The 13,064-nt window shown below is 39.3% G+C and overlaps 1 protein-coding gene across 6 annotated transcripts in view; it reads right to left on the minus strand.

Annotated features, from left to right (window-relative positions):
• THADA (THADA armadillo repeat containing) overlaps positions 1 to 8,830 on the minus strand; it is a 356,633-nt gene extending 347,803 nt beyond the window's left edge. For 4 of the 6 annotated variants that reach the window (XM_023195714.1, XM_023195715.1, XM_023195711.1 and 1 more), the window contains exons 1-6: positions 8,703 to 8,830; positions 5,921 to 5,967; positions 5,392 to 5,491; positions 5,018 to 5,112; positions 3,717 to 3,847; positions 47 to 195 (exon numbers count right to left, since the gene is read on the minus strand). In XM_023195714.1, the coding sequence (XP_023051482.1) occupies positions 47 to 195; positions 3,717 to 3,847; positions 5,018 to 5,112; positions 5,392 to 5,467 (451 nt within the window). In that variant the 5' untranslated portion in view covers positions 5,468 to 5,491; positions 5,921 to 5,967; positions 8,703 to 8,830. Of the gene's footprint in view, positions 1 to 46; positions 196 to 3,716; positions 3,848 to 5,017; positions 5,113 to 5,391; positions 5,492 to 5,920; positions 5,968 to 8,397; positions 8,654 to 8,702 lie in introns of those variants that run through there. The other 2 variants (XM_023195713.3, XM_023195712.1) reach the window with 2 other exon arrangements.
• Between the last annotated feature and the right edge of the window lie 4,234 nt (positions 8,831 to 13,064).

Genomic DNA, 13,064 nt, shown 5'->3' on the forward strand with positions numbered 1-13,064 from the left:
ATGAGAGGCGTTAGCCAGAAAAAAGACTAGAAAAGTGCTGCCTTACCCAAGTTAAAGTTCTCCATACAGGAAGATATATTGTCCATTACTTTCCTATAAGAGTATAAGTCAGTAGTATTCAATTCTTCCTGAAGACGAGAAGTAAAACGGTGTACAGCCTCAGGTAGAAAAAATTCAGGTAGGCTATTTAGTGAGCTAGAAAAAGAAACAAATATTAAAAATCTGACAATCTAATAGCCCCAGAATATATGGGGAGGGAAGAGAATCATACAAATGTGGGAATACTGAACTAAACCTTCAAAATACAGCCAGAAAATTACAACTCCACACTACCATCACTGGAATTCCCTGACCTATCAGCTCATCTGGTCTCCCTGCTTCCATCTTGCTTCTCTCCCATATCCCAGATTATTCTCAACAAAGTAGGCAGAGTGACACCGTTAAAACATCATGTCACTTCTCTTACCAAAGCCTCCAACAATATCCTTCTCGGTTAAAGTACTAGACGAAGTGTTTGCAGTGACCTACAAGGTCCTCCCTACACAATCTGGCACTACCGTAAGCTCCTGACCTCATCTTTTTTTTTCTTTTCTTTTCTTGATTTTTAAAACGGCATCCATCACAATCCAGACCTCATCTTGATCCTTGTTCACTTAGCTTTAGCCACATGGCCTTGCTCTGTTCTGACATACGAGTCTTTGCTCCTGCTGTTTCTTCCATCCAAAATACTCTTCTTTCAAATATACTCAACAATCATTGCCTCATCCCTTTCAGGTCAATCTCAATTATCTTATCACGTCTGAGCAAAGCTATATGAAGTGACCATAATATTTTAAATTGTAACCCTCACCCCATCCTTTATGTCCCCTTTCCTCTCTCCCCGCTTTTAGACAGCACTCATGCCATCTAATAGCCTATAAATGTTACTTATTTACTTTGTCTATTTTCTATCTTCCCCTTAGAATGTAACCTCCATTCTGGAGTTTCATTCATTCTACCCCCAATTCCTAGAAGAGTGCTGAAACACAGTAGGCAGCCAATAAAAATTTATCAAATGAATAAATTAAACATATCAATTTTGCCTCAATTAAATCAAAACTGATAGGCTTTGTTCTAAATATAACTGGACAGTTCAAAGATTTTCTGGAAGAAAAGAATTCAAAAATGGGAATATTCAGAATAAGAAAAGTCACTAGAGGGATGACTTAACATTGATACATAATTAAAACACATTATCAAACTATAGTAAATAAAAGTGTGGTGTTGGTGTATGAACAAATGGACCCAAATCAGAAATTAAACCCATGTATATACGTGAACATATAACACAATAAGGTGGCGTTCCAAATATGTGGGCAAAGATGGACTTTTCAACAGTTTGGATAAGTGGTTCCCCATATAAAAAAGAAAACTAAATTGAATCCCTACCTCACACTACATTCAAACCTTAATTCCAGATGGACATAAACGTTGAGCAAAAAAAAAAATTGTATAAGGCCTGCAAATAATATTGTAAATAACCTTGTATTACAGAAAGCATATATAGTAAGGTATAAAACTCAGAAATCTACACACACAAAAATTAGCTGAGTTGATAACCAAAATAAAATTTTAACTTTTGTAAAGACAAGACACCATGAGAGAGGTTAAAGACAAGTAACAAAGGAATGTATTTGGCATATCATCTATACAGAAGTCTTATAAATCAAGAAAACATTCTAACAAGAAAATGTACAAAGGATATGTAATAAAAAAAAATAGTCACTCAAACTCCATACATTAAAAAAATGTTCAATCACACTAGTAATCTGGGATACATAAATTATAATGATAGCATTTTCACTCATTAGATTTTAAAAGATTTAAAGATTCGTATTATCCAATGTTGGAAATATATGAAGAAGAAATAAGCATTCTAACTCAATTGGTAGTCTGGAGGAGTACAATTTAACAAGAATTTCAACAGGCCTAATTTTTGGTCCAGAAATTCCACTTCTTGGAATTTATCTCAGAGAAATACACATATATAATTATATACATAAGAGTATCACTGCAATGGGGAAGTGATTACTTTAAAACATGTAATATAAATCATGTAATATGTACCATACATAGATACATATATGTCATATATACGGTACATTTAAATTTTGGTATATTCATATTACAGAATACTTATAGCTGAAAAAGTAAGGACTGTTGGCGGGAATGTAAAATGCTGCATATTGAAAACAGTATGACAGTTGCTCAAAAAATTAAAAATAGTATGACCATATGGTCCAGCAATCCCACTTCTGGGTATAGATCCAAAGAACTGAAAGCAGGATCTCAAAGAAATATTTGCACACCCATGTTCACAACAGCATTATTCACAACAGCCAAGCAGTGGAAGCAACCCAAAGGTCCACTGAAAGATGAATGGATGAACAAAACGCGGTATATACATACAACAGAATATTAAGCCTTTTAAGAGAAGAAAATCCTGTCATATGCTATAGCAGGGATGAACCTTAAGGACATTACGTTAAGTGAAATAAGTCAGTCACAAAAATACAAATACAAATATTACACTAATATGAGGTATCTAAAATAATCAAATTCCTGAATGGAAAGTGGCTGCCAAAGCCTGGGCAGGAAATGGGGAGTTGTTACTTAATGAGTACAGAGTTTCAGAGCTTTGCAGATGACAAGGTTCTAGAGATCACTGCACTGCAATGTGAATATACTTAACAATAGTGAACTATATACAATTAAAAATCATTAAGACTCAAACATCGTATGTCCTCACTCATAAGTGGGAGCTAATCTATGAGGATGCAAAGCCATAAGAATGATACAACGGACTCTGGGGACTCGGGGGAAACGGTGGGAAGGGGGTGAGAAATAAAAAGACTACAAATTGTTGGGTACAGTATACACCGCTCAGGTGATGTGTGCACCAAAATCTCAGAAATCACCACTTACTCATGTAACCAAATACCACCTGTTCCCCAAAAACCTATGGAAATAAAAATTAAAATTTTAAAAAAAGAATTCACTAAAAAAAAAAAAAAAGGTTAAGACTGAGGTTTTACGTTACATGTCTTTTACTACATTTTTTTTTTATGACATGGAAATATCTCTAAGACATTCTTTAGTGAAAAAACAAGCTACAGAACATTATGTAGAATATAATCTCGTTTACAGATACATAAAAAAAAGTAGAATGTAACACACATATGAAGACCTCAAAGAAAAGGTCTAGAAAGATAAATACCAAAATGGTAAGTGACAATCTTTACTAAGAAAAGATAAGTCCTAAACAATGAAATGGAAGCGTTACCTTTCGTTTCGTATACTTCTATATAGTTTGAAATTTTTACACCAAGCCTACATTCCTGTGTTATCTGTGTAAATATATATTTAAACCAAGAACAGACAGGACAAAAAGAGGAAAAAACAGCAAGATGACATTTAAACATAATAAATGTAAATGCACTGAGGGAGGAGTTAGAAAACTACAGCCCACAGCCTGTTTATTAAGTCTGTGACCTAAGAAGGCTTTTTATATTTTTAAAAAGTTGTAATTAATTAGTGAAAACAGAGAAGAAACCGTATGAATGAACTTTTTGTGATCTGTATCAGTTCAGTTTTATCAAACCAAGGAAGGAACTTTAGTTACTTTCGGTCAAATTCAACACTTTTTAACACCCGATTTCCCTTCCTTTTTTTCTTACCTTGCCAATACTTTCTTCAAGGGATTCTTTAGACTCAATGAAAGATAAATGCCTGCTAAAATATCCAAACAACTTTGAATAGTGGGATCACACACGCCATTTTTATCTACTTTCTCCAGCAGGGGCACAATCTATAATACAAAACATTGAAGTAATTTTTCTCATATCAAGTATAGCAAAGTAACATGGTTCCAGATACTCTTTAAAGTCTCAATTGCTGGGCATAGTGGCTCACCCCTGTAATCCTAACACTTTCAGAGGCTGAGGTGGACAGATCACTTGAGCCCAGGAGAGTTCGAGACCAGCTTGGGCAACATGGAGAAACCCTGTCTCTACAAAAAAAATACAAAAATTGGCCAGGCATGGTGGTGCATGCCTGTAGTCCCAGCTACTCAGCTACTCAGGGGGCTGAGGCAGGAGGATCGCTTGAGCCCAGGAGGTTGAGGCTGTGGTTGAGCCAAGATTGCACCAGTGCACTCCCGCCTGGGTAAGAGAGAGAGACCCTGTCTCAAAAAAATAAATAAACCCTGTCTCAAAAACATAAATAAAATAAAGTATCAATTATAATGTGAAATGTTTTCCATACTCCACTGTCAAAGATACTGACTTAAACACCTATTTCACTATTTATTAACTTTTTAAACTCATGTCCCCAACTCTCTCTTTACCCTCCAGACCCACCTCCACAGAGACTTACAGACCTGTTAACGGCTTACGGTAAAGAACAGCTGTAGCACGATATAAAAACCAGTAACAAATTTACTTACTTTCCAAAAAAAAAAACTATGTGTGCTCAAATGGTAAATCCTAATACTGAAATACTAATAAGTATAATACTTATATTTTAAATTAACTTTTAAATGTGCCTGCTAAAAAGTTTTGAAGATTCATATATTTTAAAACTTATCTCCACAAAAGACGTATGCACAATTATCTTCTACCTTATCTATTTACAGCTCAATTATGATAGAAGCCTGAATATGGCTTCTATTGCTGCTTTGAATACGAGGATATCATACAATAAACAGAAAAGAAAAAAAAAATACCTATTTGTTAATGATAAACTGATATGCAATAATTAGGGGCCAAAAACTGTCAGTGATTTTTTAAAATTCTTATTTCTTTTTTTTTTTTTTTTTTTGTATTTTTTAGTAGAGACGGGGTTTCACCGTGTTCGCCAGGATGGTCTCAATCTCCTGACCTCGTGATCCGCCCGTCTCGGCCTCCCAAAGTGATTTTTTAAAATTCTTAATAGCATGGTACTCTTAAAAATGCATTCATGAATATCAATTCAGACTTACCTGTTTAACATAATGGATTTGTGACACTCCATCCGTGAGTTGTACACAACGTAACAGCAAAGAAGCTAGATTTTTCCCTTCCACATCAGCAAAAGCTATATAACATATACAAAAAAATTGTTTTCAATGATTTAACAGTAAGTTAAATAAAACTTTGCCTTTGTTGTGCATTCTACAAAATTTTTTAATTATAAATCAAAGCAATAGGTGGAACATAGTCTGAAGACAGAATTTTAAGAAAATTTTTACATCCAAAACATAAGGAAAAATATAAATAATTTGAATATTATATGCTAGGGGTCCCAGTGATTAAAATACTCTGCTTGCAAACTAGAAAAAAATATATTAAATAAGGGAAACCAGAAGTCACCTACATTTCAAAGTTTCAAGGTCCTGACAGCAAATGGTCAACACAGCAACTTGCATTTCTTTCTTCTTCTTTACACCCATTTTAAATAGAATTAACAGTAGTCACTGCAAGAAAGAAGACTTTAAGGCATTAATGTAATGTTTCTCAAACTCAGCACTATCAATTTTTGGCTGGGTTCATTCTTTGTGAACAGTATCATCGTATGCATTACGTTTCATGCATCCCCATCTCTAACCGTTAGATGCCAGTGGCACCCTCCTCCCTCCCAAGTTGTGACAACCAAAATATGTCTCCAAACAGTGTCAAGTGTCCCCTGGGGGGCAAAACTGCCCCAGAATAAGAATCACTGTCTAAGAATTTCTGATGTGAAGAAGAAAAATGTTTTAAGCTCAAGTTTATTACTGACTAAAGTTATTTTACCTACTATGATTCAGTCTTTGTATTTTAAAATATAGCAAACTTTTCTTTTAGTGAACACACACACCAAAAAAACCTAGCATAGTTTTTCCAAAAATAAAGTACTTCAAACTAACCTCGGTGACTTGTTAGACTAACAGGAGGTACCACCATGTACTGATTTCTGCAAAAATGAAAAAAAAATTTTTTTTTAAATACTATTCTCTTGAATTTGCTTTTATTGATACTTAACAAATCAACGGGTTCATAACAGGCTAAACAACTCAACTCAAAGACTACACAACTACACACTAATAGTACCATGCCATCTGGAAAGAAGTTGGTAACAAAATGTCATAGGGCTCTTTTCTTGATGCAGTTGGCATTTTCAGCAGTATTTATGATGAAAATATTAGAGGATATAATGTACTACATGTATAAAATAAACTAATCTGGAAGGACATGTTGAACGATGCAATCAGAAATAAAAATAGGTCAATAAACTGGAATAATGAGCAATACAAAATTTACCAAGATGAAATAGAAATAAATGTAAAGGGCTGCATTTAGTTTAGGGGAAAAAACTCAGAAATAGAGGCTGAGGAGGCAAAAAGTAGTTTGAAACAGCTCAACAGCACAAGATAGCAGCCAAAAACCACAGAAGTCAGCCTATCAGAGCGCATGATTTTATCCAAACAGGTCAGGTGACAGGTATAGAGCATTGGGTGCAGCACTGGCGGCCATACTTTAAGGAGCCATAACAAACAATGTAGCTGATTTCTGAAGGACCTAGAGAGCACCACCTTCAGAGAACAGCTCAGTTAACCAAAGGTGTTTGGCCTGGAGAAAAGTCAACAGGACAAGAGCCTTAAAACAGCTACTAGACTGTTTTGGAGAAAAAGGGAGTAGATTTATTTGTCTACTATAGACTTACTGTCTTGCTATTAGTAAAAGTTAGTACAAGCTACAGGGAGACAGATTCCAGATCAATACAAAGGAAAAGCTCTATGGTCCCACTAAGGACTGGGCTACCTTTTAAACAAAGAATTTCCCAACACCAGGAATATTCGAAGAGAAGATGACTGAATATTTTGTCTTGGACTCCTGAAATAGCCCCCTAACTGGTCTCCTAACTTCTACACTTACCTCCAAAGAGCCCATTCTGTTTACAGTCATCAAAGCAATCTCTTTAAAAAAAAAAAAAAAAAAAAACTCTCATCAAATTGAATTACTTACTCTCTTCCTTAAACCTTTCCAAGGGTTTCTAAATACTCTTAGAATAAAATTCAAACTTGAGGCTGGGCATGGAGGCTCGTGCCTGTAATCCCAGCACTTTGGGAGGCCGAGGAGGGTGGATCTCCTAAAGTCAGGAGTTCAAGACCAGCCTGGCCAACATGGTGAAACCCCATCTGCACCAAAAAAAAAATACAAAAATTAGCCGGGTGTGGTGGCGGGCGCCTATAACCCCAGCTACTCCGGAGGCTGAGGCAGGAGAATAGCTTGAACCCCGGAGGCAAAAGTTGCAGTGAGCCGAGATAGTGCCACTGCACTCCAGCCTGGCGACAAGAACAAAACTCCATCTCAAAAAATAAATAAATAAATAAATAATAAAAACTTGAGATTTTGCCCTTCAAGGCCCTAAATAATCTGGCCCTGCCTTCCTCCACTCTTCATCTCAAACCAATCTCCTCTTCACCAACTCAAGAGCTTTGTACTTCCTGATGCTTTTATTCCCACCTAAGAGGCTTTACACTTCCCAGTATCTCTGCCCCTTAATGTTCTTGCAAGACTGACTCCTTCTCACCATTCATGTTTCTGCTGCAATATTACCTTCTAAAAGCCTCCCATGACCACTCTATCTAAAATATCACCAATCCAACACACGTAGACACCATTTCCGTTAATTTTCTTCATAGCACTTACTAGTACCAGAAATTACCCTAACGTGTACATTTGTATATTGTCTGTCTCCCCTAGTAGCAAATTGAATGAAGGCAGCAACTTTAATCAGTTTTGTTCATGTTTCAGGCCTCAATTCCTAAACCAGTGACTGGCACATAGTAGGTGTTTAACAAACACTTGATGAAAAAACAAATTAACATTTGTCAGAGATGTTCTAGAAGAGATGTATGTCTTTAAGGGCAGGAAGGTGGACTACCTGGTATCTAAAATCCATTCTACATCTAAGTGACATTCTACATCTTAAGAACCTATGGTCTGTTTGGGAAGTAAGAAATCAATACAGTAATGGCAGGTGAGCAACCACTTAACCAAAAATGGACGCAGCTAGGAAAGTGTCGACAACAGAGTAATTTGTAAAGAGACAGTCAGATCTAGCGGAATTGAGGCACGCTTCCTAAGAAAGTAACCACTGTACAAAGCCAGAAGAGATTGGGGAACGTAACCAAGGGAGACTATTCTCTGGTGAAAGGTAAGCAAGTTTGCAGGAGGATTTGCTCTTGCCATTCTGAGGGCTATACAAAAGCAGACTCGATAATTATACCTGCCTAAACGTGTGTCCTGAAGAACCGGGGTCCCCAAGGGGGTAAATCCCGTGTCTACCGCAAGGCCAGAAGGTGCCCAGTAAATTACACTCCTCCTAAGTCCCACTTACTGCTTCCCTTTAGAACGCTGCTTCACTCTACACCTTCCTGGCTGACTCCCACAAACATTCTCTGGGCGATTTCTGAACCACGTGGAGTTGAGAAATGACACTGGCAGAAAGGGGTTAAAGTGCTGTCTCCATGGAGACCTTAGCGACCGGAAATCAGTTTCACAGCCGCCGAATCCTGGCGATACCAAAAATTGGGAATTGGTGTGGCTTGCCAGACGGCCCTAGCAAAACTGGCCGAGCCGAGCGCAAAGTCACGCGCTACCGCGGGTCTGGCAGGCAAGACACCTGGGAGCCAAACCTCGTACCCGTCGGCGTCTGAGAAGAGTCGAAGGCGCCTGGTCAAGTCCCGGAAGCAGGTCTCCTTCTACGGCGTCTCCGAGACTCGCAACACGGTCCGCGGTCGACTACCGGGTCAGGGCGAAGAGAGGGAGGGAGGGGTAACCTGGGGGAGTCATCGCGAGAATTGACCAAACGCAGCTCCTCCAATCAGGAGTTCGACGAGGTCGTGACGTCACCGGGGTGGGCTGTAGCTATCGGGTTTGGTTAATCTGCCGCTTTACCGTCAGTGGCGCGCATTCGTCGTGGTGGTGGGGCTGACCGGCCGTTTTGCGCGCACGTCATTCTCTTCACATGCTTGGACGCCTGGGAAGCGCTTTTGTCCCAGTCCAGACCTTCCACCTTTCTCCCACTCTGTTGGCCTAGTGCAGAGTCTAGGAGAAAACTACGTGGAGTTTAGAGCCTGCGAGATGGAGCAGGGGGTTGGGCGGCGACTGAACGGAAGCCATGAGAAGAATTCGGGCTAAAATGAGAAGTGCTGTACCAACGTGTGCCAAAGCGCATTTATTCATTCGATGGATAACAAGCTCTACTGTCAGAGCGTCTCCAGGCGCTAGCCTTGAAAGTTATCCCCTACTGAGGATACATATATTAACGCAGCACATACAAATTGTCAGATGGTTCAGTCCTTGAAAAATACAGTAACTTGATGTCACTGGGAGCTGCGAAAGGAGCCAAGATCGGGAAATAGACCTGATACTATCATCAGGAGTATTAATTTGGAAAATAGAAACATTTCAGTTCCCTAAACGTTAATGACAAGTTTTTAATAATTATTTCCGAATTTTTTATTATCACCTTGCCTTGGTTTTCTTTGTAGCTTTACCACATATGTATGTATCACTATCTTATTTTGTTCAATTTTGAACTTTTTGGAATTGTGTATGTATTCTGCAGCAATTTGCTTCTTTCAGCATTGCTTTTCGTATTCACCTACATAAAAGGCGGCTGTGGTGCTCTTTGCCCAGGCTGGAGTGCAGTGGTGCTATCTCGGCTCACTGCACCCTCCGCCTCCCGGGTTCAAGCGACTGTCCTGCCTCAGCCTCCTGAGTAGCTGGGATTACGGGCGCACGCCACCACACTCGGCTAATTTTTGTATTTTTTTAGTAGAGACGGGGTTTCACCATGTTGCTCATGCTGGTCTTGAACTCCTGACCTCGTGATCCGCCTGCCTCAGCCTCCCAAGGTGCTGGGATTACAGGCGTGAGCCAAGGCGCCCGACCAGTAATTTTCCATTGTTTAATATACTTCATTATGTATCCATCCTGCTGCCTCAACATGGATTATTTCCAGTTTTTGCTCTAACATTGCTGCTATGAACTATGTTGTGCATGTCGACTGGTGAGTGTGAGCAGACGGTAAATATGTTGTGCATATCAGCTGGTGAGTGTGTGCAGACGGTTCTCTACCATAATTTTTTGTCATATTTTTGACCCGGACTGACAGTAAGAAGTACGTTATAGACTTTGAAACTGTGGACATATAAGTATTCACACATAACTGAAGTAAACATTTCTTGAAATGCTGCTTTACAGGAGCTGTGAGATTTTATTTCCTTTTTTTGGTAAATTATGGTAAAATACACAACAAAATTTATCATTTTAACTATTTTTAAGTTTTATGCTTTTTAAAATATGCATATTGTTTCAGACCTACTAATCATATAACTCAGTGGGTCCGAACCCTTTTTTTGTTCTGACCAAACCATTTTAAAGGGGCAGACACTGCAACTCTTCACCCTACACAGTGAGAGGTGGGCTAGGAGGCAAACATAATAAACATGTTGAAAGGTGAAACTACTGTTAAAACTTAAGACAAATTAAACTTAACAGGGTTTAACTGAGCAAGGGGAAAAATGATTCTCAAATCGGGCAGCCTCCAGAATCATAGCAGATTCAGAGAGACTCAGACTCCAGGGATGCCTCATGGTCAGAGCACGTTTATAGACAAAGGAAGGAAAGTAATGTACAAAAAACAAGTGAGGTACGGAAGCAGCTGGATGTATTACATACAGCTTGGCGTTTGCCTTACCTAAGCACAGTTTGAACAGTCAGCACTGTATGAATAGTTGAAGTATGGCTGCTGGGATTGGCTCAGACTCAGCTATTGTTACAGAAGTACACTCCTAAATTAGGCTTTCAGCCTTGTCTACCTACTAAGTTAAGTTATGGTTCATCCATAAGGACTCAAATATGGAAGTACAGAGGCTTTCTCAGGCTATATTTAGTTCAATTTAACACCGCCATGGAAAAAATAGGGGAATGGAAAGTGAGAATATAGGGGAGATACGTTGCAACATTAAAGGGGGTAGTCAGAGTAGGCTTAATTGAGTCAAGATTTGCAAGAGACATAGACACTTGGGGAAGGGGAAACCTTCCATACAGAGGGAACAGCCAGTACAAAGTTTCCAGGGCAGGGCTTGCCTGTTCGGAGAATAGCAAGGAGGTAAGAGTGGCTGGAGCCAAGCAAGGTTAGTAAGGAGTGGGACAAGGGGCTTTGGATTATGTAAGGCTTTCACGTTATTTTATGGATTCTTTCACTCATCAGTGAAATAAGGAGTGATTTTGAGCAAAAGAATAACAAGATTTAATGTATATTTCAAAATAATCACTGGAACTACTTTGTTAAGAAGAGACTGTAGGTCGGACGTGGTGGCTCAAGCCTGTAATCCCAACACTTTGGGAGGCTGAGGAGGGCGGATCACCTGAGCTCAGAAGTTCAAGACCACCCCGGGCAACATGGTGAAACCTTGTCTCTACAAAAATACAAAAAAATTAGCTGGGCATGCTGATGTGTGCCTGTAGTCCCAGCTACTTGGGAGACTGAGGCTTGAGAATTGCTTGAGCTCCGGAGGCAGAGGTTGCAGTGAGCTAAGATTGTGCCACTGCACTCCAGCTTGAGCTGCAGAGTAAGGCTCCATCTCAAAACAGAAAAAAATAAGAGACTGTAGAGCCTGCAGGAAGCCCAATGAGGCTGTTGTGGTAAACTAGGCAGGCAGGATGCTGGTGGCACTGGCCAGGGTGGTAGCAGTGGAGAATGGGAGGTGGACAGATTTTGGCTATAATCTGAAAGTAGAGCTAACAGGATTTTTTCTGAAGGGTAGAATATGGGTATGAAGGAATGAAGAGTCAAAGATGAGTCCAAAGTTTCTGGCCTGAGCACCTGGAAGGATGAAGTTGCCAAAGTTTACTTGGAGCAGATTTGAATGGGTTTAAAAGAGACTGGGAAGAGAGGAATCGGCAAGATCAAACAGAGGCAACTCCTTCTAGTCCTTCTAATACACAAGGGGCAGATAAATGGAAGGTAACACCTGGAGGAAGTATACTGACAAAAGCAATCTACAAATCCAATGCAATCTCCATTGAAATACCACCATTATTCCTCACAGAATTAGAAAAAACAATTCTAAAATTCATATGGCACCAAAAAAGAGCCCGCATAGCCAAAGCAAGACTAAGCAAAAGTAACAAATCTGGAGGCATCACACTACCTGATTTCAAACTATACTACAAGGCCACAGTCACCAAAACAGCATAGTACATAGGCACATAGACCAATGGAACAGAATAGAGAACCCAGAAATAAACCCAAATACATGTGACCAACTGAACTTCGACAAAGCAAACAAAAAGATAAAGTTGGGAAAGGACACCCTTTTCAACAAAAGATGCTGGGATAATTGGCTAGTCACATGTAGGAGAACGAAACTGAATCCTCATCTCTCGCCTTATACAAAAATCAACTCAAGATGGATTAAGAATTTAAATCTAAGACCTGACACTCTAAAAACTCTAGAAGATAGCTTTGGAAAAACCCTTCCGGACATTGGCTTAGGCAAGGATTTCATGACCAAGAACCCCAAAACAAATACACTAAAAGCAAAGATAAATAGTTGGGACTTAATTAAACTAAAGAGCTTTTGCACAACAAAGAACAGTCAGCAGAGTAAACAACCACAGAGTGGGAGAATGTTTTCACAATCTATACATCTGACAAAGGACTAATATCTGGAATCTACAACAAACTGAAACAATCAGTAAGAAAAAAACAAACACTTCCATCAAAAATTGGGCTAAAGATATGAATAGATAATTCTCAAAAGAAGGGCCGGGCGCAGTGGCTCACACCTGTAATCCCAGCACTTTGGGAGGCTGACGCGGGCAGTTCACCTGAAGTCAGGAGTTCAAGACCAGCCTGACCAACATGGAGAAACCCTGTCTCTACTAAAAAATACAAAATTAGCCAGGCATGGTGGCGCATGTCTGTAATCCCAGCTACTCGGGAGGCTGAGACAGGAGAATCACTTGAACCCAGGAGGTGGAGGTTGCAGT

Source organism: Piliocolobus tephrosceles, chromosome 15, assembly GCF_002776525.5.
Source record: "Piliocolobus tephrosceles isolate RC106 chromosome 15, ASM277652v3, whole genome shotgun sequence".
NCBI lineage: Eukaryota > Metazoa > Chordata > Mammalia > Primates > Cercopithecidae > Piliocolobus > Piliocolobus tephrosceles.